This window comes from Sorex araneus, chromosome 2, assembly GCF_027595985.1.
Source record: "Sorex araneus isolate mSorAra2 chromosome 2, mSorAra2.pri, whole genome shotgun sequence".
Classification (NCBI taxonomy): domain Eukaryota; kingdom Metazoa; phylum Chordata; class Mammalia; order Eulipotyphla; family Soricidae; genus Sorex; species Sorex araneus.
In genome coordinates this window covers 52,651,976-52,677,383 of record NC_073303.1, presented here as the reverse complement: position 1 = coordinate 52,677,383, position 25,408 = coordinate 52,651,976, and the positions used below count along the sequence as shown (strand labels likewise).

General features: G+C 38.4%; 1 protein-coding gene across 1 annotated transcript in view; it reads right to left on the bottom strand.

The window, feature by feature from the left end:
• SNTG1 (syntrophin gamma 1) overlaps positions 1–25,408 on the bottom strand; it is a 407,706-nt gene that overhangs the window by 86,630 nt on the left and 295,668 nt on the right. Inside the window, exon 12 of the mRNA XM_055126797.1 lies at positions 16,323–16,452. Coding sequence (XP_054982772.1) covers positions 16,323–16,452 — 130 coding nt within the window. The remainder of the gene's footprint in view (positions 1–16,322; positions 16,453–25,408) is intronic.

Sequence of the window (25,408 nt, the reverse complement as noted above, 5' to 3'; positions counted from 1 at the left end):
TCCACCCCCAAAAAGGCATTTATCTAAATACCTTTGTGGTTTTCAAACATTTAATGTTTGAAATGAAGTGAAATACAATTAATAATGTACCCTTAGTAACATATTCTAGTTCTTAAAATTAATAATGTACCCTAATTTTGCTAATATTTTACTTTTAAATCTCAATTATGAGACAGCATTGAAGATGGTTTTAGCATATCTCAGAATAAATGCTGCTCAAAGATATATTTTCCCATGAAACATTTTTGAGGATTTATCCAAGCAAATTATTTCTACAGAGGCAATAAACAGTATTTCAATGGCGTTAGAGATTTGTGGTCAATATTATTTAATACATAAGTCAGGAATAGAGATTTATTCTATAGAAATAACTCCACTCAACAACTAATGCTATTAGGGTGTGGGCATTTTATGACAGTATATCCATTCGGCAGCTGCTGGGAAACTGGCATTATTATATAAAAGAAATAATAAAAAATAAGTTTTGCTTCAGAGTCAGTATTTCAACTTATGATTGCCATTCTTTCATTAAAAAACAGAGATTCTATGCCCTGCTACCTTTATTATCCCCACAGTTACAGGTACAATTTTAACAGAGTACCTTTTTCCAAAAATCCTATCCATTAACAGCTAAAAAAATCAATTCTCAAGATATTTGAGCATTATATCTGATTTGGTTCTAAAACTCTTCTAAGGCGTATAAATAGACATACAAACACACACACATACATGAATGTATATAGCACTTTTCCTGTGAATTAAAAATCTAAAAGATGAAATTAGTTTAAAAGCATTCCTAGATGTCTGTTATTCACTTCTGATTAGTATTTACTTCTAGTATTTACTTCTTCGAATTGGAGTGATAGCACAGCGGGTAGAGTGTTTGTCTGGCACACAGCCAACTAGGGTTCGATTCTTTTGTCCCTCTCAGAGAGCCCGGCAAGCTACTGAGAGTATCCCACCCTCACAGCAGAGCCTGGCAAGCTACCTGTGGCGCATTCGATGTGCCAAAAACAGTTACAACAAGTCTCACAATGGAGACATTACTGTTGCCCGCTCGAGCAAATCGATGAACAATGGGACAACAGTGCTACAGTATTTACTTCATGAATTAATTGGACATCGGACATTTATTTATTTCTAGTATTTGTTCACGAATGACTAGTATTTACTTCATGAATGCATTAAGCACCATAAATTTATGTATTTTTAGAAAGTGCTCAGTGAATAGCAAGTCTGTATAGAATTTCTGGCCTAAAGAATCATCTGGTAAGGGCTGGAGTGATAGTACAGCAGGTAGAAGTTTGCCTTGTGCATGGCCGAAGCATCTGGTCCCTGAAGTGATCTGGTCCCAGGAGTGACCCCCGAGCCCAAAGCAAGCCCTGAGTCCTGCCACGTGTCATGGCAGTTGGGTCCCCAAAGCCTAACACCAACCATCTGTTAGAGCATCTGTTAGAGGCCTGGGAAAGAGCCGAAGGGATGAGAGAACGTGCTGGAATGCTTGTTCCTGAGTGTGATCTTGGCATTGCCAGGGGGTCTGAGCACAACCATCACTACCTTTGGAGACCCCTAAGCACCACCAGACTGCACATCACCAATGCCATACGATATTGCTATGTGGGTTAGTCAGGATCGTGCCCTTTGAACACTTGAGCACTGCTTTGGAGCTGCTGGCTCAAAAACAGTCTCTAGTCTAGAGGCAAGACAAACATGCAGCAAAATTATTTTATGTTTTTTAGGTTAAGAGACGTTATATAAGTGAAATGAGAGGGACAGAGGATGCAGAGGTAGTTAGGAAGGCAAAGTTTAATCACCCTGGTTTTCAAGAATGAGGACACTGCCTTTTTGTCTGCCAATCATAAATTAAGGAACTTAACTTTAACATTGTTAAATTATAGCTTAGCAGTCCCAAAGAAGGAAATATTGGTATGTTTTCAAATTAAAATTTGTTATGATTTTATGTTTTTCCTTTGTAGTTCTTCTCTCTGGATGCCATAAGTAGTTCATTTCTCCCTTTGTTTCTTGCCATTTTGATTACAATTTGTCCTGCTTTTGTTCTGTTTGGTATTTTTTTAGGTCTCTAGAATTGGTGTAGAAGCCTCCCTCCACAGAGTGGGGAATTTCTGAGCTATTATGTCTTCTATCAGTCATTCTTTCTCTCTCATTTTCATCTTCTTATACTCCTATACATTGGAGATTATTCCTCTCACTGTTATCCACTAGGTATCTTACATTCTCTTCCATCCTTTTCCTTTTTTGCTTTTGCCACTCACTGTATTTTCCTGGCTTGTATTTTTCTCTTCAAATTTCCTGATAATGCTTCCTTCAATCAAAATTGTGTTGTGACTTCTTACTGCAATCTTTAGCTTCAGCAATAGCATTTGTATGAATTCTTTCAAGCTTTAAATCAATTATTCTTTGAATTGATTTATCTTTTTGTGATTGCTAAACTTTCATTAGCATGACTGGGAGTGCTAATCTGGGGTCCTTTTCATCCAGGCTGGAGAACTGAGAATCCCAGAGACTTGCCTGGCCTTCTGTCCCTGGCTGCTGAGGCTAGGAAGCTTCCCCATTGTCCTTAGAGTTTGGGGTGGTGACAGAGGACCTTCAGATCCCTGGTTATCTGAGTGCTGACCTGATTGGTTATACAGCACTGAATCGATTTGTCGAGTTGATTGTTACACTAAGAGAATACTGCTAATGCCTCTGCTATTCCATTTCCTTTATCACGCCATGGGATTTTAGTTGTAGAAAGATCTAGTCAGGATTTTATAGGGGTACATTTTTGTTCTGTTCTGTTTTCTTTGGGGGCCGCATTTGTCCATGCTCAGGGTTTGCTTCTGGATCTGCACACAGGGATCACTCCTGCGGGGTCCAACGTCCATATGTGGGGATTGGACCCTGGTCTGTTACATGCTGGACCCCCCTCCTGTCCCTGTATGGGCATTCTTACACTGGGTTAAAACTCTGGAGTGACCCCCCGTGCCTCCAAGTGTTTGATGTAGAAGTACAGTGGTGTGTGGACACAGGAAGCCCCGGATCTTTCCAGAGCCTGGAGCTCTGTTCTCTCTGGCAAGGAGAGAAGGTCTGCATTCTGGGGTCCTGTCAACACACCTGCGTGGGGACAGCGGCAGGAACCCCGCTGGATGGGATCAGGGCTGTGGAAAGGCTCACAGGGGCCCCAGAAGTCTCCTGGCTGGAGCTGTGATGTGTGGTTCTGAGAAAGCTGGGTTTGGGTCACAGAACAATGTCTGCTTCACGGTGCTCCCCTGAACGCAGCCAACCGGGATTCCATCCCTGGCACCCTCTCCGGTGCCCTGAGTTTGTCAGGACTGACCCCTGAGCACAGAGCAGGTGTAAGACTTGAGCACTGCAGGGTGGGTGTCACTCCCCAGAAAAGGTGAAAGCAAGAAATTCTTAAAGCCTCCTTGTGTGGTTTCCATAATGTTTAAGTCCCATGATACAATGAGGAATAGTCTATACTAAACCGAGGTGCTGCATACTGAAATGTTTCTTACCTATTTTTCCAATGTCCTTTATCTGCTTAATTTTAATCACCTATTTATCTACCTAATAAGGTTTAACACTTTAATCGAGGATGATAATTGCAAGGAAGAAAGACTAAGGACTGAAAACAGAAAATAATAAACAAGAAAATGGTGTGTTCCCTGATTCAGCCTCTGGTCAAAACTTTAAGTGAAATATTGTAGTTGTCCAGCAGGGTGTATCACCCCGCTGAGTCTCATCGACCCACTGCCTTACTGGATACTTGGCTTATTAGAGAAGGCAAAAGGACGAGGCCTGAGGAAGTCACAGGAAGTGGTAAGCAATTCAGGCAAGCAAATCCACCTGGAGCAGACAAGGGCTGTGTAATCAGCTGCATTCGACAGGGCTATGTTCAGTTGTTATCAAAACACGTGGATTTTGTCCATGCAAGTAAAATAACTTAAATTTTTCTAATATTAAAAATCATGTTAAAACATTAACTTTTGTTGAGTAAGTTTTCAAGAAACAAATGCCATTTATTCTATTAACCTGCCTACTGCAAGACATCCTGGAGTAAACTCAAGTCGTGGACAAGTAGATGAAGATGGCTGCATTACGTGCAATTTCCAAGTCTCCCTCATGTTTTTTTTCCTAATTAAAATAACAGGCACTGCAGATTTCTGAGTTCAGTCTCTGAAACCCATTTTAGATGACACCTGCATGTCTGACATTCATATTTTAGTGTGAAGCAAAAACAATGAAATAAAAAACAACATTCTAGCACTAACAGGAACACCTAAGAACTCAGAAGTGCCAACCTCTAGAAAAAAATGCCTGCTGAGTGAGTGCCAGGCCTGTCACAGCCATAGTCGACGCTGTCTGATCGCAGGCTTTAGTTCATTTTTAGTATATCTATTTTGAGCAGGTGTGTGTGTGTGTGTGTGTGTGTGTGTGCGTGTGCGTGTTTTGTCATGATTTTCACCTACAAGTACTGTGGAGGTTTTTCTTTGTTTTCTCTTTTGTTTATTGTGGTGAATATAACCTTTGTTCTTGCTTTCATAACCAGCATTTTAATAAAAATAGTAGTCATTTAAAAATAATTTACCGTCTAGTTCACATATCTCCACAGGTTAAGTACATGACTCCCATTAAAACAAGCTTTTGAATAATAGTCATTTAAAAATAATTTACCATCTAGTTCACGTATCTCTACAGGTTAAGTACATGACTCCCATTAAAACACGCTTTTGTTGCTGCAAACATGAAAAATAGGGGAATGTAAATAAAATACCTCCAGAGTGAACACACACACACTCACACACACACACACACACACACACACACACACACACACAGGCAAAGGGCTATTTCCTACATTTTGGAGGGTGAGCAGCAAACGTTCAAAAATCATCAGAGCTGGAGATTTAGTCTAGCTGGGGGGGACGGGGCAGATGAGTTGCTCGGGGTCCCCGGGATGCTGGTGGAGGGAAGTAGGGCCTTGGTGATGGGTGTGATGAACAGATTCATAAGTCCCAGGGCCTCAATCAAAATGGTTTACAAAATGAGTAACAAAATATTAAGGATGTGCATGCATCCCAAAGGATTTTGTTTTCACTTCACAAAAATCAGAGATGGCATTGGTCGGCCATGAATTTCCTTCAGATGTAATAATTTTCATCGTAAGTATTGTAATAGGTGTTGTTTCTTATTTGTGACACACCTCTTTCCCAAACTTTTCCCAATCATATCCATTATAAGCATTAGAAATGGAAAGTAGCCATTAAAAATAATGCTAAATGTTTTCTAGACATTATTCTCTTGCTTTTATAAAGAGGACAGAAATGTAGTTAGTGCTACTTCTCTTTCTTTCAAACTCAAGTGATATTTAAATTTATCTCAGCCCTTATATGATCAGGAATTAGCAAACATAAGGTAAAAGCCAATACTCTATTTACACTAGGGGGGATGTATGTGTAAATAGATAGAAAATGTGCTCTGGGTAATTTTCCTAAACTGCTGAAGCAAATATAGCAAATGCCACCATAAAAAATTACTTTATGTAGGGAGAAATCACAGATATTTATTTATTAGTACTTATAATTTCTTATTTGACATAGAAAGCATAATTAGATAATATAAACTTTTGAGAGAATATTACTCTGACAATGAACACTGATTGAGGGATATAATATTAGGTGTATATATATGTATATGTATTTCTATAATTTATCTATGTAGAGGAATGTAGTACACCCAAGGGGCATACTTTATTTAAATAGAAGAAGTTGAAAACATCAGTTTGAAGATGACTTTCTGTTACTAGAAGGCCTTAGAATTGTTGGATGAGGTTAAAATAGACTTGCAGGTGGCCAACCTCAGTCTGACGTCTGGAACCACACATTCCCCTGAGAACTGCAAAGCGCATCGTTGGTGTTTCCATGAGAACCAGCCAAGGTGTCCCTGGAGGGTCCAAGGGCTCTGGAGTGGTCCAGCTAATCCCTAGCATCACACAGCCTGGGCTGCACCAACTCCCCCATCGGGTCCTTGCATTTACCCAAGAGCGCAGTGGATTGTGAATCTACATTAGGGTTTTTGAGGCCCCCGGAATGTGAAGGCACCCAAAATGAAACAATTCGTGAACAAATGAATGTCAAATAAAATGCAATCGATTGAGCACATTATCAATTGAAAACACTTTAGTCCCAAAGCAATAAAGAGAGATGGGGAATAGTGGTTCCTAAAACACTTGCAGGAAGAGAGCTTAGGATGCTTTGCTTCTTCTACATCTTTTAATAAAACTGTGGTGTAGATCTTTGGGTTTCCAGAAGCATAGCTAAATCATGGCATAGCTAATACTAGTCATTCATTTTTTAAGTCATTAGATCCAAATTCATCCATGTTCTGTTAGCCAAAAATTACCTTTTGGAATCTCAAATGGCTATTTACAAATGTTTTGTACATCTGAACGTACAAAACCAAATACAGATGTATATTGATACCACATAGGCTAAATAGTTTATCTTAGAATACAACTAGCAATAGGAAAACCTGAAAAATTTTATGCTTCCTTCAAGAGTTAAGAATCTATAAAGTACTTTCATTGTTTAACCTCCAAGTGACAGATTCTCCGGTACTAAGCATTATTAAGTTTTTTTTTAATTGGGAAGAAGGTACATATTTAGTGGAATGTTTAGGAACCCTGAATGAAGATATATCTTTGATTTGGGAGAAACAGCAGAAATTTGAGGACAGTGATCCTAGGAATGAGAATCAGGCAAAACCATGAGTTCCGTTAGGAAAAATGAGGTCATGAAATTTGCCTATAAATGGATAGTCTTGGAGAATATGCTGAGTGAAATGAGTCAGAAGGAGAGAGACAGATATAGAATGACTGCATTTACTTGTGGGCTATTATAAATACACTATGAAACTAAAATCCAGTGCCACGGAAAATGGGCCAGGAGCACTGGTCAGTGGTGGGTCAATGGAGTGGGAGAAGGAGGAGGGTCAAGCTAGAGGAGGGTCCACTATGACAATACTCGCTGGAAATGGTCACTCTGGGCAAGGGCTAAGTGTTGGAAGACAGCAAGGCGATGTGCAGGATGACCTTTCAGCATCTGTACTGCAAACCATAATGCCTAAAGTGGGGGGGGGGGGTAGAGAGAAAAGGGGAGACAGAGACAGGGAGAGACAGAGAGGGACGGGAGAGAAGAGGAGAGAGGTGCCTGCCGTAGAGGCAGGCTGGGGTGGGGGGGGTGCTTGAGGGGTGGGAGGGAACCTGGGGACATGGGTGCTGGGAAATCACCCTGGTGAAGGGCCGGGTGCTGGAGCACTGTATGACTGAAACATAATCAGGAAAAACCTTGCCATGCTCGATCTCCTGGTGAACCAATACAAAAATAAAAACTAAACGGTGGGGCCTTGCCCCGTTGAATAGGTGACATTCCCCACAGAGCCCCTCTGTCCACGTTCTGTCCTGCAGAAGAGATTTGAGGGGGACTCAGTGGTCCAGAGGAAGTGCTCTGGGAGGCACCTAACTGGGCACAGGCAGCCCCGCGGTGCAGCCCCAGCCACTGCAAGGAGCCCAGGGGACAGGGTGAGGCAGTCGAGGGCAGGGACAGGAAGGCTGAGACCCTGAGGCCAGGACGCCTCCCCCTGCCCCCGGGAGCTACCGACAGGGCCATGGACTGTGGGAATGCCGAGGCGGAACCACAGACACGCAGCAGCGAGGCCACGGGCGGGCATGGTGAGCAGAGGGGCTTGCTAGGAGTGACCACCCGCCGGAAGGAGCTTGCCAGAGCACGGAGGGTGGAGTAACATCTGCTCTTTGGCCTCTGGACCCGGGGATGCCCTGGGCGGTAACTTCTCCACAGTGTGATAAAGGGCAGGACACGCCACCCAGCACACTGCCCCCAGCCACCCGAAATGCAGAGCCCACCGCGGGCTTGCCCAGAAGACCAATTTGGCAGAACAGTGACAGGCACGGGCTGGGAGGGGTTGCGGTTATGCAGGCTAATTGCAAGCTGCAGAAGTAGGGACAACCCTTCATGTGCCAGTCCAAGTTATATTCGAGATGCAGCAGTACGAAGTAGCTGTGACCATGACACACCAGTTAACAGATCCACAGACAAAAAGGACTTGAATCATCAAACATATCCACCAACTGACGGAGCAGCTAAACTTATAAAGCATCAACTGAACATCCTGAGCAGATACATCAGTGGCAATATAACAGTAACTGGAGGTTCAACAGCAGCAACGAGAAAGCAACAGCCTTAAGAGCGGAATTGGAAGTGGCTGTATTAACGCACAGGATCCTCCACCCAAATTCTGAGTGTATATTCTCTAGTCCTCATGGTGTGTTATCCGTGCACACACTCACTGTCCACAGAAGATAAGTTATGGGGGCCAGAGCAAGAGCACAGTGGGTAGGGCATTTGTCTTGCACACGGCCGACCCAGGTTTGATCCCCAGCATCCCTCAAGGTCTGCCAAGCACCGCCAGGAGTAATTCCTGAGTGCAGAGCCAGGAGTAACCCCTCAGCATTGCCAGGTGTGACCCAAAAGAGACAAAAAAAATTTAAAAAGGTAAATCATATTAAAACTGTTTAAAGCATAGTTTAAGGAAGAAATTAGTCATAAAAGAAAACTTAGGAAAGGTCAAACACATTCGAAAACTAAACAACTTGTTAAATAACTATTACAGCAAAGAGAAAAATCAAAGAATAAAAGTTTTTCTCAAAATTAAACAAAGGAGGGATGCAAACTATTTCAACCTTAGGGGACATAGCAAAACGAGAACTATGGGGGGAGTTATCACCAGTACGAGATTGTCCCAGGAAAGAAGATGAAACTTCACTTAGGTTGTCTGACTTCACAGGCTGAGGAACTGAGAAAGAGCGGCAACAATAACAGTGTCAAACAAGATTCAGTGATCCGCAGACAGACGCACGAGCAAAAGGAGAAAAACAAGTGACTTCTATCAGCTATGTAGGTGGATAAATAAAAAGGTGCTCCTGAAACCACTATTTTAAGAGGTAAGAAGAGTATCATGGAATAAAAACAATTTCCACATTGATGACTTTGTAGAAATGACTTTGTAAAACACATTTCTACAAAAACATATTCTGGGCTACACCCAGGGGTGCTCAGGGCCGACCCTGGCTCCGCTGCAGGGATCACGCCTGGCGGGCTGCAGAACAACACGGCAGGCTAGCGCTGACCTTGCATCCACCTCTGGGGCTCAGTATTTTATTTATTTTAATTTTGTAAACGTGTTTTCAAGAACAGCACAGCAACAAAGAAGTGGGGCAAGGTGATAATTAGCACAGACCCACACACAGTGCCCCTTGTCACCGTCCCCTCTGCTCCACTACCATGCATTACTTGTTGTAACAACAACAGAGCAATAGTAATATATCATTATAAGCTAACGCCTAGCTTGATTCATAGTTCAATGGGCTGGAGAGACGCTCCGCGGGCTGAGGCGTGTCTTGCGTGTAGAAGTAAGGCTCCCGCCCCTGTTGTGCAGTTCCTACACACCACGGGGTGTGGCCTGCCCCACTTCACCCCCCAAAAAAAATATTTCCTTAATTTTTCATGATACCCTTTATCATTCCAGAAACTCATCCAGGATATCATATTCTATTGCAATCAAATCCCCTTAGGCTACTCTCAGATAAAATATTTTCTCAGACTGACTTTGATATTTTTATGACCTTGGTTTGATTATATGGCTCAGGTAAGTGATATAATATTCAGGAACTACCCAAAGACAGTAGAAAGGAGATGATTGGTCCCTGGTAGGAAGCTTGCCAGAAAGGGGAGGGGGAGTACAGTTAGGACAGAGAAGGAATCACTGTTGCAAGGATAGCTGGAAGTGATCACTCTGGACGAGAACTGAGTGCTGAAGGGAGGTAAAGGGAGGTAAAGGGATATGCGTGACACTGTCAGTCACAGTATTGCAAACCACAGTGCCTAAAAGGGGTGTGTGTGTACATGTGTATATTATGTGTGTATGTATTGTATGAGTGTGTGAGTGTGTGTGTATTGTGTGTGTGTGTTTAAGTGAGTGAGTGAGAGAGAGAGAGAGAGAGAGAGAGAGAGAGAGAGAGAATGTGTCTGCCATAGAGGCAGGCTGCAGGGCCAGGAGGGAAACTGAGGACATTGGTGGTGGGGTATGTGCACTAATGGAGGGATGAAGGAATGGGTGTTGGAACATTGTATGACTGAAACTCAGTCATAAACAACTTTGCAACAGTTTATCTCGTGATTTAATTAAAATTAAAATTTATTTAAAAGATAAATAAAATAAAGGTAAATAAAATTTTAAAAAGTTTTTTTTTTTTTGCTTTTCTCATGGAACAACAAAGGTTCCTGATGTTGGAGGAAGACTACAGAGGTAACCTAACATTTTTTATACATCATACTAAGGCTCATACTGTTAATATGACTGCCACTTTTGGAGAAATCTCTGATCACTTGGTTAATGTTGCACGTTTTACATATTTTAATTATAAAGTATTTATTTCCTCTTTCTATTCTGTAAAATGTTAGCTATACATATTAAGGGATATTAATAAAGTACACAATCTTAGTATTTTTATATTTATATTTATTTACATCCACAATATTTTACTAGAATCCACGTTGCATACCATTATCACTGTATCACTGTCATCCTGTTGATCGAGCGGGCCCAGTACCATCTCCATTTGTCCTAGCCCTGAGATTTTAGCAGCCTCTCTTTACTAGTCCTTTCCAATGGTGCCACATTAGAGGCTCTTCAGGGTCAGGGGAATGAGACCCATCATTATTACTGTATTTGCATATGAATACCCATGGGGAGCTTGCCAGGCTCTCCTGATTGCATACCATTCTTATTAGTAAATGAGCAAAGTATTATACTCATGCTAATATTCAACAGAATACTACACTTAAAATTGGCAAAAGCATATCATCACTTATTAGTAGCGAAACACAAACGAAAAGAAAAATGAGATGTACTCTTACACCAGTGAGAATGGCATAGGTCAAAAGAAAATGGAAATAACCATTACTGAGAGAATGCAGTGAGCAAGAAGCCCCACTCACTGTTTGTGTGAATGTCTTTTAGCTCAACCTCTATGGGAAGCAGTGTAGAGAATTTTCAAAAATAAGAATAGAACAGGCATATGACCCAAGGATTCTACTTCCTGCCTTCTACCCTCTAAACACAAAATCTTTTAAATTGAAGAGGCATACGAATAACTGGTTTTGCTGCAGTGTTTAGTACAATAACCAGGATATAAAAGCAGCCCCAAATCCAAAACCAGATGAATAGATCTAGATGTCTTGGTATATACATAGTGGAATACTCGTAGCTGTAAGAAAGGATGATATCATCAGTGGGCAGCAATATGAAAGCATTCTATTTCAAGCAAACTCAGAGGCTGAAGGAAAAAAAGAACACAGATACTCTTCGTCATCTGTGAACTACAGAGTCAAAGCAAGAAAACAGACATTGCTTAATGAACAATGAAGTACTTTTGGCATCAGAATACAGAGACAGAAGCAAATTGATGGTAATGAAGTGGGTAAAGGCCAAACTCAAAGAGAAACAGCAGCTTGGGAGAGGATACAGGCATTGTGTTAGTGGCAGAGGACAGCAATTTTGCATATCCATACCTTAAAATTTAATACCATTGTAAATTTCTGAGCTACAATATATAATAAGAATAATAAATGTTGGACATACATCAGTTGAATCAACATAAATAAGAAAATTCTGTCTTTCGTATTTCATGTAAGCACTCAACACAAGTGATAAAATCAACCATGAAAATGTGATTTGCCTCTTGTGCTGTGCTTTTAAGAGGCATTTTGTGTTCATCTTCATTGCCTTCTCCTGTGCTTGTGTCCTGGTCACAGCTTCAGACTTAATATATATTTCAAAGAAACAATTTTTACAAGAGCATTACTAGCTTTGAAAATCTATGTGAATTTGGAGCAAGCAAAGAGGACATTTTTTAATTTAAAAGTTAGCTTTATATTTCTTTTGACTTGTTTCATAAACATAGGTTATAGGCTTGTGTAAGCACTGCAATATATATATAAGGAAATAAAGACTCAAATTATACAGGAGGTGGCTTTTTTTCCCCCTTTTCTTTAAACACTGGGAATATCTTTTTGAAGGATTCAAAGAATAATAAAGAGAGAAACAATCCTCAGTGATACATTGCCTCTTAAATTACCAATTCAAAACCTGAAATGAGCTTTACTGTCACAGGTTGATACCATTCAACTAACAGATGGATTTTAGGTACTTTCTTGTCAAACTAGCCATCCTGAACTGGTCTTCCTTGCTGAGCAAAATTTTGCACATATTCAAATACCATGAAAACAAACTACCTGCCTTTATTTTATATATATAGCAAGCCACTTATTACACACACAAAATAACCCAAAATATTTAAAAATCTTAAGTGCTGAGTTAATCTGTAGAAATCAACTTCCTAGTTAAGAAGAGCAAAGAGGGTCATTTCCTGCCCTCTGAAAATGTGTGCATATCCCATTGTCTGAATTCTACTCTAGGACAATCCTGTCCCTGTATATTCCGGAGATATGCCCAAGGTCAGTTATGATGGTGATGTTCATTACAAGCAGAAACTGGGAATAAGACAGTGTTTAATGGCCAATAGTAGTTCTGTTTTTGTTCTGTTTTATTTTGTTTTTGGACCACACCTAAAGGTTCTCAGGGAATTGGGGATTTGACCCGATCAGCTGCATGCAAGGCAAATGCCTGCTGCTATTCTATTGTCTGGCCACAGTATTCCTTTTATTTAAAAAAAAAAGATATTTTCGGTGCTGGAGCAATAGCACAGCGGGTAGGGCATTTGCCTTGCATGCGGCCGACTGGGGTTCGATTCCCAGCATCCCATATGGTCCCCTGAGCACCGCCAGGGGTGATTCCTGAGTGCAGAGCCAGGAGTAACCCCTGTGCATTGCCAGGTGTGACTCAAAAAGCAAAAAAAAAAAAAAATATTTTCTTTATAATAAAGTGAAGTTGGCAAATAAAAAACTCCCATGTTTTATTTTTCTCAGTTTTTTTTTTTGGTGGCTCTTCTGGGCTGTGAGATAGACTCGATGTGAATTTCTATAGCATTTGATCAAAGAAATAAAATGGGTGTTTTTATAGGAATTTCATTGACTGTACAATGTTTTGGGAACAGTTTCATTTTGACAGTTTATATCTTCCAATGCAGGAACAGTGAATGTGTTTCCATTTTCTCCCATTCTCTTACTTTTATGGTAGTGTTTTATCGCTTATTATTTTTTTTGTATAAGTTTTCACCTCCCTGTTAAGCAGATTCCAGGGACTGTACTTAGTGAGGCACAATTATGATTTTTAAAACAATTTCTCCCTCTTCTCTTTTATAATTTTTATATAATTAAGCTATGAATTTCTGTGGCTTAATTGTGTAGCCTATCATTTTATTGTACAATTCTATTATTATTTTTAATATCTTATGCATGAAGTCTTTAGGTTCTTCTAAATATAGTCTCCTATCACCTGTAAATAATATGAACTTGACTTCACCTTTTCCCATCAGCAGGATCCATTTGTAATTCTTATTTTTGATTAATTGCCATGTCAAGGACTTTCAATGCTACATTAGATAGTAATGGTGAGAGAAGGCAACCTTGTCTTGATCTTAAAGAAAAGTCAGAATTTTACCATTGAGTATGATGTTTGCTGTGGGATTGTATTAAATGTCTTTAAATACATTGAGAGAAAGCCCTTCAATACCCAATGTATGAGGCTTTTATCAAGAATGGATGTTGGATCTTGTCAAAAGCTTTCTGTGAATCTATTGATAAGATCATCTGATTTTCCCTTCTCCTTTTTAGATGCTCTATACTTCACTGATTGAAAGCTGTGGTAATCAAAGTAGTTTGGTATTGGAATAATGATGGACTCTCAGATCAATGGAACAGAACTGAAAGCTCAGAAACAGATAATGAGCTATATGGACATCTTTGATAAAAAGAGAACAAAGTATAAAGTGAAACTTGAAAAACCCTCTTTAACAAACATTTTTGGGAAAACTGGTTGGTCACATACAAAAGGAAAAATGAAATTAGAACATTATGCACAAAAGTCAAATAAAAATGCATTAAAGTCCACCATACAAGACCTGAATTTATAGATTAAATTGAAGAAAACATAGGTAGAACTCTTCATGGCACTGAATCTAGAGGTTCATAGAAAAGCAAATGAGATTACACAGGCTCCAGTCTGCAAATGAAATGATGCTGAACACAGAAAGACGGCCCACAGACTGGGAGAGGATATTTTCTATCACTCATTTTATAAAAGATTGGTAACCGAGATACATAGTGCACTGTAGAAATCTACAAGGAAATAATAATAAAAAACCCAATAAACTCCATCAAAAATTGGGGGATGCATAAACTTTGTCAAAAGACACAGAGATGACCCAAAGGTGTATAAAAACTGCTTTGCATCACTTTTCATCAGGTAATGAAAAATGAAACAATGAGATATCATCTCTGACCAATAAAACCTCACACATCACAGAGAACAGAACGAATGGGCACAGGCATGGGTGCGAAGGAGAGGGACCCTCCTTCACTGCTGTCAGGAATATCTACTGTCCAGTCTTCTTGGCAAACGGTACGGTCACTTGTTAAAAAAAAAGAAAGAAAGAAGAAATCTTTTATATGGCTCAGCAATTCTATTTCTTGGCCTCTACCCCAAAGTCCACAAATCTCTACTCAGAAACAAAATTTGCGCTATTTTTGTTGCAGTACTACCTCAGTAGTCCAAATCTGTGAACAGTGCAAGTATCCAAGAACAGATGACTGGATGAAGAAAGGTGGTATATTAACAATGTCATCTTACTTGGCTTTAGGAAAATAGGAAATAATTCAACTTAATGCTATGTGGATTGATCTGAACTTCACTCAGTATTATAGAGTGAAGTTAGCCAGGAGAGGGCCAGACACTGAGTGATATCTCTCAGAAGTGGACCAGAAAGAAACAGCACAGGGATAGAGCAAATGCCAAAGTGAGAGAGAACTGGTTGTCAGCAGGTAGATTACTAGGGGTGGGCATGGGGGTGCTGGCAGGGTGGAAGGAGTACAGTCGGGAGGAAGGGTGGGCTAGGATGCTAAAGGCATGAAACCCCTCTATGGGAAGTTTGGTTAACCACATGGTGCCAAAAATAAAACTTAAAAAATTTAAATTTAAAATGAATAAGGAAAAATAAACAAGAAAGAAAATAAATAAATATTTGCTACAGTATTCCTGAATTTCAAACTAAATTATGTGCAAGAAACCTGTGTAAAGGGTAATATATGTGAGCAAAGTTTTGAATTTTTGAAAATTGCTGAGTTACATATTTTTGCGTGACACTTTATATATATATACATATAACTTTGATTTTTATGTACTCTAGACTGACTAAGAACAGCTTTGGACAAAGGAGATTATCCAGACATGAATTATATCTAGCATTTTATAAAAATAACCATCATCAATTTGAATCATGCAATCTCGAATTATCTGCACTTACATATGGCTTATGGCTCTATATATTTTGTTTGAACATTTTTCAGTAGAAGGAAGGAGGTGATAACAATGATTAGATTGCCAGAGAACTGTGATAAGGAGATAGTGATAATGAAATGCAGAGATGAGAAAGAAGTTAATGTTGTAGTTGAAAGAGGAAAGTTGTAGGAGCTCGTCTCAAAGTAAAACAGACATAACTCACTGCACAGCAACTGAACTGAACCATGGTATCTTCTGGCTGTCTCCATGCTACTGGGATTCTAATAAGACATTCCAATTGTGATAAAAGTACGCTATCCTACTTACATGTCTATAAATATATGAGTTATGTATAAATGTTTAGACTTAATTATTGCATATCAAAAGCTGGTTGCCACTTATCTAACTGACGTGGTTGTCTGCACTTTTGAATACAACTGACTTTTAAACGTAGTGCTGGTCTGGGGCTGAGGAGGGAGTAGAGCTTCAGGGCACTTGCCTCTCCTACGGCCCACGGGGGTTGAGGCCATGGCACGGCATCCGGTGCCCGGTCATGGCCAAGAGTGATCCCAGACACAGAGCCAGGGCCACATGCTGAGGGTCCTGGCTGTGTCTCCATCAAATATGATATAAATAATTTTAAGATAATTATACATATACACACACTTTAACAAAGTGGGCTGAAAGTCTAATCTACTTCAATTATCCTCAAGTAAAGGTACATACACTACAGCGATTTCGAACATAGAAACATCATGTGCTGGACTTCTCGGATCAGTACTTACATTGTGCTTTGTGAGGTTTGAAATATTAGTTGCTATTGCTTGTAGCCAATCAATACACTCTTCAGCGGAGAGACACAGAATAATCCCACTGCACACCCCATCCACAGCAATTACTTGAAAAGCATTCTGCCTGCAGATGTCAGAACAAACCATATCAAAACATAATCTTACTTATCGGAACTTTAAACTGTATCTGGTGAAAAGCTCTTCTCGCAAACCACATGAATGTAGTTTCAAATTCATGTTCGCATAACTTCAATTAGGAAAGTATCCTCTTTGAAAGTAAGGCCAAAGATACTGAAAACATGTAATTTTAAGTTAGAAGAAAGTGTCTTGATATAAGGAAAAAAATTGGAGAAAATTTAATATATAAAATATACGTTGTATGAATAAAGCATATCTAAAATATTTGAGGGCCAGGGTGACAGTACATTTGGGAAAGTCCTTTCCTTGCACTCAGCCAGCCGGGGTTGGATCCAAAGCACCACAAATGGTCCCGAGCACTGCCAGGAATGAGCCCTGAGTGCCGAGCCAGGAGTAAGCCCTGAGCAATAGTGAGTCTGGTTCCCCCCCAAAAATGAAAAAGGAAAACAATATTTAAAACATTATAGAGAAATGCTTTCAGTTTACTGCAAAATTATTTGTCGAAATATATTTTATCCACTATCAACTGTAAAATTATTTGTCGAAATATATTCTGTCCACTATCATCTCCTCTTGATTTTTCAGTGCATTTTCTGATTCATAATGAAAAGATCCCAAAAAAACAAACCGCACAAATATTAAACGTCATAATAAAATATAACTCGTCATTCTATAAATGATTTTGCCAGATGCTAACACATTTCAAATTTTAGTATATTCAATTTCATAAAGAGAACTGGTATAAATTTCATATGTTGTCTCTAAGACTGAGTTTTCACAGTCAAAATCTATGTGAATCATGTTTTACATTTCACTAAAAACCCAAACGTTTTTTAAAACTCAATGGCTAGTTTAAATAGTTTGATATTTTAAAATTTGTCTTTTTTTTTCTTGTTGTCAGAGAAAACTGAATTTCATTATTCTAAGCTGTTTTCAAAAATGCTATAGAATCTGTAGAAGCTCCCTACAGCTTTAGTGATTTACTTCTTCCTCCCCAATCTCAAGCTTTAGCAGGTTTTGCTGTAAAGTTAATGGAAGGGTATAGCTAAAAATCCCTAAATAAATGAAAGTATGTCAAATCCTAATGTTTAAGATTCATCTGTCCTGCCAAGTGAGACAACTTGAAAACCCACATTCAAATTATGAAGGAATAGAATAATTCTGCTGTACATTATTCCAAATACTACTATTTCTATCAATTTACAATTTTTTCTACTAATCTCACCTTTAGATACCATTTGCATTTTGAAAGCAGGTGTTTGTCACAATTGGAAATGATTTTGCTTCTCTTTTATTTTCAAACAGCGGATACCCACAGAGCATGTACCCAGATCTCCTTATTATTCGAGCCGCGTCAACATCGGGACCTTTGGTGCCTCAGGAACTCTGGTAGGGTGACGCCAGGACAGACCTTAGCAAGTGTCTGTGAGCTAAGCAAACTTTCATACCCAAAATAGATGAATTAAAGAACTTATCTGAGGCCCAGCCCCTCGAACAATGAACTAATCCTCAGATAAGGAGCACTCTAGGAGATTCTTGGAAGAGCGTGAGGGGAGGGTCCTGCAGGCAGAAAGCTGCAGGGGAGGGAGAGAAGGAGTAGGGGGCCAACCGGGAAATAAGTGTCAATCACTGGAGACATGGAAGGAACCAAACTCTGCCCTGGGAAGCAGGGAGAGTTTCACTGAGACAATAGTTTCTCAGCACAGAGCCGGATTCCCAGGTACACAGTCAGGTTCCCAGGTACACAATCGAATTCCCAGGTACACAGGTTCCCAGGTACACATCTGGGTTCCCAGGGACACAGCTGAATTTTCAGGTACACAGCTGAATTCCCAGGTACACAGCTGAATTCACAGGAACACAGTCAGGTTCCCAGATACACAACCAAATTCCCAGGTACACAGTCAGGTTTCCAGGTACACAACTGAATTCCCAGGTACACAGCTGGGTCCCCAAGTACACAGCTTAATTCCCAGGTACACAGCCAGGTTCCCAGGTACACAGCTGAATTCCCAGGTACACAGCCAGGTTCCCAGGTACACAGCTGAATTCCCAGGTACACAGCCAGGTTCCCAGGTACACAGCTGAATTCCCAGGTACACAGCTGAATTCCCAGGTACACAGCCAGGTTCCCAGGTACACAGCTGGGTCCCCAGGTACACAGCCTGTGTTATCTGAATGAGAGGGGGCAATCTGGAAAGCAAGAGAATTGAGAGTAAGCGCAGACACTCCGCAGCCTCCAAATCTGCCTGTGGGAGCTGTGCTGGAATCCAGTCCCACCTCCCCCAGGCAATAGAAGAGCAATCTCCAGCTGAGGGACTCTCGGTCAGGTGCTCTGAGCTGACAGCTGTCAGCGGGAAAGCACTTCTGGCTACACAGGTTCCTTCCCTGGCCCAGAAGTTTAAAGGACAGGCTTGGGGACAGGACCCAGTCCTTAAACCTAGCCCCCGACCCCCAGAGCACGCACACACCCACATGCCAGTTACACACACAGATTCACACACACACACACACTCATACACACTCACACACTGCTTGTGTATTTCCAGTCTGCGACCATCTGGAGCCCTTAATTGCCATCCCGGTCCTCTCAGTATAGGTGCCAGGTGCCAAGGTGACCTTCAGTCCTAAAAGTCTGAGTGAACTTGGCACGCAGCTACCCAGTTCACTCACAAGGATCAGTTGCCTATGTTTATTGGGGTTATTTCTGGACCCTGTATTCTGGTTTTTCATTTAATACTGTTTCAACTCATGAAGCAAACATCACATAATAATGTTGGGATTTAAATTTTGATTACTTTCATCTATAGATCAAATACTTAGCTACTAATCAAAGAACTGACTTGTTGAAAATATTGAGTCTTTCCTCTGAATTTGATTAAAGTTTCTCAATTTTCCTTGTGGATCTTGCACATGTTTTATTACACTTGTACATAAATAGTTCATTGATTTGAATAATGCAAACAGTAGTAGACGTCTAATTTCAATTCTACTTGTTCATTGACGGTATAAAGGTACTTGTTCATTGACGGTATAAAGGAAGGTGATTGATTTTCATATATTAACATTTCCCCTGCAAACTTCCTGTAATAATTTAGCCTTAGAAATTTGGATTTTCCTTATTATTTCTTCCACATCTTTTATATAGGTGATGATGATGTCATTGACACATAAAGTGCTTTTCCTAATAAAATGCTTTTCCTAAGAGCATCCATCTGATAGCTTCTGCCTGAGAGCATCCCTCTGAGAGCATCCCTCTGAGAGAGTCCCTCTGAGAGCATTCCTCTGAGACTGTCCCTCTGAGAGCATCCCTCTGAGATTGTCCCTCTGAGCGCATTCCCTAAGGAACCAGTTTGGCCCTTCAGCCCTCGTCAACCTCTCCAGTTTCTCATCCATAAAACCGGAACCAGCCATGGTTCTAATAAATATACATTTTATCTTTTCTAATAAATATGCATTTGATCTTTCTTTTATTGTGAACATTAGCACCATGTTGGAAGGATTGATAAGAGAAACATGATGTTTTCTTTATTTTTTGTGGAAAAAATTTAGTTTCTAATTATAGATTCAGATTTTAAGCTGTAAAAATCATAAACATTTTTTGTTAAAATTTAAAATATCTTAATACAAGTAATTCAATTTTGAGATTAATAATTTTCACAAAATTTCTTTTACTTGATCATTTTTGACAATTCAACTTACCATTTCATTATAATAAGCAATTTAAAATAGTTATTTTGTGCCTTCCGAGAGGGCAGGCTTTGGTGGTGTGTGGGAAAGACAGGATTGTTTCGGGAAGGTTATGCTGGTGTTGGAACACTGCATGTCTGCAGTAACTGCATTGTGAAGACTTTATAAACCATTGTGTTCAAAGTTTAAATAAAAAGAAACAATAGCAATTTAGTCACTTAATTTCTACATGACATTTTTTCATTCTGTCTTCACAAAATTATTGATATACTCAGTAATGCATCAGTTTAGTATTTGTTTCTATTACTAGAGTTTAGGAACACAGAATAGTATGGAAGCTTCCAGTAGACACCTTTTGGCAAGTTTGGGGAGTTCCATTCTATTCCTGGTATGCTCATTTTTTATCATTCATGGATGCCACTTCTTGTGTAACTTTTTTCTGCATATATATTTTATTTTCCTTCTTCAGAATGTTGACTTATTGGATTACACTTATTTTAAATGTTAAATTAGCTTTGCATATCTGTATTCCATTACACTTGGCTGCCATGTATAATTTTTTCCTTTTCATTGTTGGATTTCATATGCTTGTATTTCTGTTGACATTTTTAAGTCTATGGTCATGAGAGATATCGGTCTGGATTTTGTTTTTGTTTTATATTTTATTTGTTTTCGTAATTAATCACCTAGAATGATAAGGAATTAGTTTCTTTTGAGAGAGATTATAGAAATTTAGTGTAATTCTTCCTTGAATGTTTGGGAAGATTTTCAAATGAATCTGACGTTTTCATTTTTTAAATTATTATGATAGACAATTTTAATAGATATAACATTAAAATTGTGTATTTGTGTATTTTGCAAACTGTGTTTTTCATTGAGTTGGCACTTTTCACCCAATTTTGTAGAGACTTTGTTCAGAGTATTCTTGTACTGTTTATTCAATGCTCATAGGATATATTTCTCCAATTTTCTCTTTGATACTATAATTTTATTTTCTTTAATGTTTGATCATAGATTTGCTTGGATAATCAATCCATTACTCTATCAAAGGACAAGTCTATAACTTCCTTAACGTACATATTGAGCTTCTGATTCAATTCTATTGATCTGTACTGAACTCTTGTTGCTTCATGTCTTCTATATAATTTGGATATTTTTTTTTAGATTTCAAACTATTAATTTTCCTTAGAGTACTGAAATAACACCTCCAACAAATTGAAAGATATATTTTCCTTTTGTTAAAATATTTTTATGATTTATGTTGATATTTATTGATTAATTCATGTTTTTTATAAATATACATATTTGAAGATATTCTAATCACTTCTTTCTTATTCACGCAGCACAATTATGTAGAAATGATAAATATGCTGTGTGTATATTTGAATATTATAGCAAACAAAGGAAACTTGAATGATTTGTAAAGTAGGTAATATCAAGTAATTTTGGGGGCAGCAGAGCCCTGGGCCACTCCAAGCAATTCTGGGGCAAAAGGTCTGATATCTGAGTGTAAGGGCCCAAGTAAAGCACTATTTTGGTTATTTGGTAGTTGGAAGTCTTTGAAAACAATTCTTTTCTTGGTTTATAAAGAGAATTTTGTATTTTTGCTGGCCTAGTTTTGAAAATGTAAAATAACAATGAATTCAATTATTCTAGATTTACAGGTGTAGAACAATATATAGTAATCAGGGGAATAATTGGAGGCCAAGTAAATGTAGTAGTCATAGTAGTAGTAGTAGTAATAGTGATAGTAGTAGTAGCAGTAATATTCAAAACATGTAGGTTTCTTCTCTAACATACTTGGTATTGATGCTTTACCCATTCAGTAGCCATGGAAACAGTAATTTTAGTTTTACCTCTGCTATTATGGAAAGGAAAGTGAGGCTATAAAAAGAGTGAATAATTGATAATGAAGCCTTCATAAGATAACTAAAATATATAAATATAAGGGCCAGGGTCTGCCAATGTCTTATTTAGTTCCAGATCATTGTTGAACACATCCATATATCATTAGAGAAAGCACCTTATCTCTCAGGGGCATATGCACTTGTGTATGTAACTCTCCAAAATTTTACCCTACGGTCCTTTTATTTAGATATTTATTTGTATTCTTTATCATATACTTAAGAAAAACTGGTACAGCAAGTAAAGGCTTTCTTCAGCTACATGAATTGTTCTAGTAAATAACTAAATTCAAATAGGAGGAATATGTAGGAATCTGATTAGCAGCCAAGTTGGACACAATTATACTAGGATCTACTATTTGACATTGAATTCTGAGAAGAGTAGGGAGGGAGCATTTGGGGAGACTAAAACTTTAACTACATTCCTGTAGACACTGTAAACACTTAAACAATTATAGATAATCTGACATGAACTGGATTATCTATAATTGTTTATATATGTATATACATGCATATTATGATTGTAAATGAAGCATTCTATGTGAAAGTAAAGGGGACAGAATTAGGAAGAGAATCGTAAGCATTTCTAATAGAAAATTATTATATAATTTACTTTTATTTACCGTTAATATCCATTATATATGGCTAACTATGTTTTTCTTTTTAGGGATGAAATATTATCACATCTCTCTAGTGCCAATATTTGCTTCATCCAGCATCTTTTGCTGCCCCTTCCTCATCACCACTGCCTTGGAGACCCGTGATGTTGCGTTCCAAGTGCCCTCTTCAGGGGTCATTCATCTTCTGTTTCTATTTCCTGTTGGGGTCACTGTTTTGCTGTTGTTAAGCTTTGTAAATTCTTTATGCATTTGGGGTATTGGCCCTTGATCACATGTATGGTTTGTAGATTTTTTTTTCTCATTCAACAGGCTCTCTTTTAGTTTGGTTAGTGCTGGGCATTTATCTCCAAGACGCAAAACCATGAATTCAAAATGATTTATGCAGAGCTATGTTAAATGCAGCACTTAGTACAATAACTAAGGTATGGAAGAAACCCAAAAGCTCAATGACAGATGTATGGACAAAGAGTCTATAGCATATAAACCTAACGAAATGCTAATGCAGCTAGAGAGAAAATAAAAAAGCCTTCTGTTGACTGAAATGTGAGTAGATGCTAAGCAAAATGAATCCAAGGGACCAGGACAAATACTGAATGATTTTACTCATCTGTGGCGTATAAAGAAATAAGACAAAGGATTAGATAATAGCACATTATGAAAACCTTAGCTATAGATTACAAAACTTAAATTTCCAAGCAGGAGAACAGGAATAGGCATAAATAAAGAGGACTGGAAGTAGAATAGGATATCAGTGGAAGGTAGTTGATACTTTCATGTTGGTGAGATGTGGTAGTCATACATCTAGAGTATAAACATAACATTACTGTAGACATATTGCTGTAACTATAACAACAATATATTTAAATAAAATAAGAATGCACATAGTTCAAATAAATAATATTAAACTATTTTGACAGAAAACCAGAGAATTATGAGTGAGAAAAGTTATTGCAATAAGGTTATAGAGGATATGACACTATCTCTGTATATTTCTTAAAATGACAAAATAAAGAATGCTAAAAATAAATTTTGGACCTGTAAGGATAGGAAGATGTTGGCCAAGTTTCAGAAGGCACACAAAAATATGTTCAAATGTTCCATAATGACTCTGTTGGTAATGCAAAATGATAATCCTACAATAAAGAGCTACAGAATTGCATATACACACGTCACAGAAAAATATTAAATGAGAAGTGGAGTTTATCAATTCTAATTTCATGAAAGTTGAATTAAATTATAAGATATCTCTATTCTGGAAAAATGTGTGAAGAACAAAGGAACAATCTGCATTTTCTGTTTAGTATTGCTATTTCTTGTAAGCCATATACATCTCAAGGTAAGATATATAATACAAATCCCAGAGTATTGTCCAAAAGACAAATACTAAAATGCTAGGCAGAATTTCAAAGATGTTAAAATCCATTAAAACTAATTAAAATATATGACCCAATTAAAGGTAGGCAATAAGTCTAGATTTAAACAAAAGAAATTGTACATAGCATAGGAGAGACACATTTTATTCAGATTTAGGGCAGGAAATGTTCACATGCAGCTCAGCACATACTCCCGGCTTTGTGCTCAGTGATAACTCTTGGCCGTGCTTGAGAGACCAAACGTGTAACAGATCAAAACCGGATAGATTGCATGCAAAGTAACTATTCCCCTTCTGTACTGCTGGGCTGTCTCTCCAGGCACCCAAATGACATATTTTATAGAAAATAAAAGTTAGCAAGAAACATTACTAGAGCTAAAGGAAAATTTATGATAAGAGGGTCATATTTCAAGAACTAATAAAAGTCCTGTTCTGCTTCTGTGTATAATAATACAGGCCTAGCAAAACAAATCTTATAAAACTATAAAGGGAAATAAAGTCATCATATTAGTGAGAACCCTTAGTGTGCTTCTGTAAATATCTTATAATACAAATAAAAATATAACATTATGTAATAGATTCACCAATGAACAAATAGGACCGTATTGAGATCTAGAGCCCTGACACATGACAATTCAATAATCTGTAAGTGTATAGGAAATGCCTGTCAAAATTATTTATATGCTGGGTACATATCAAACAATAAGAATTAGTCAGCATGAAATATACTAGGAAACAAAAATTGATTAGAAAATTAAATATCTTGAGAACTTGCAATCCACTTTATAGTTGAACATGCAGAAAAAAATATAATTGCAGAAGCTAGAAAATTACTCTTAAGTGAACAACAACGATGACCAAAAATCAGAATTTATGCTTTTTGACTCCCAGTTATTGAAGAAAAATATAGCATCATTTCTTATAAATTCTCTCTAAAACAGATAAATAATATTGGTCAGAATCATCAAGAAGGATCGCAGACTCCTGAAGTTGAAAGGGTAAGTGAGGTTGCATAGGGACCTCAAACCTTTCCGGTTATGTCGGAACCTCTGGAGTTAGAGAAAGAAAAGTGATAATCCCTCGTGTTTTCTTGTTATCTCCCACAGAAACTAGGCAAGGTGCTTTAGAAACCTTTGATCTGGGAAAGTTATCAGCAAGACAAAACACACACATGTACGCGCACGCACACACACACACACACACACACACACAAGCTTCAATTATGTTTGCCCTCGTTAAAGGATTAAAAAATGATTGGACTAAAGTCATAAAATATTTTTTGGTAATTCACCCTAATCTGGTCAAATAGCAACAGAAGTATATAAGTAGTCTTTCACCAGTCCTCTGAGTAATTCA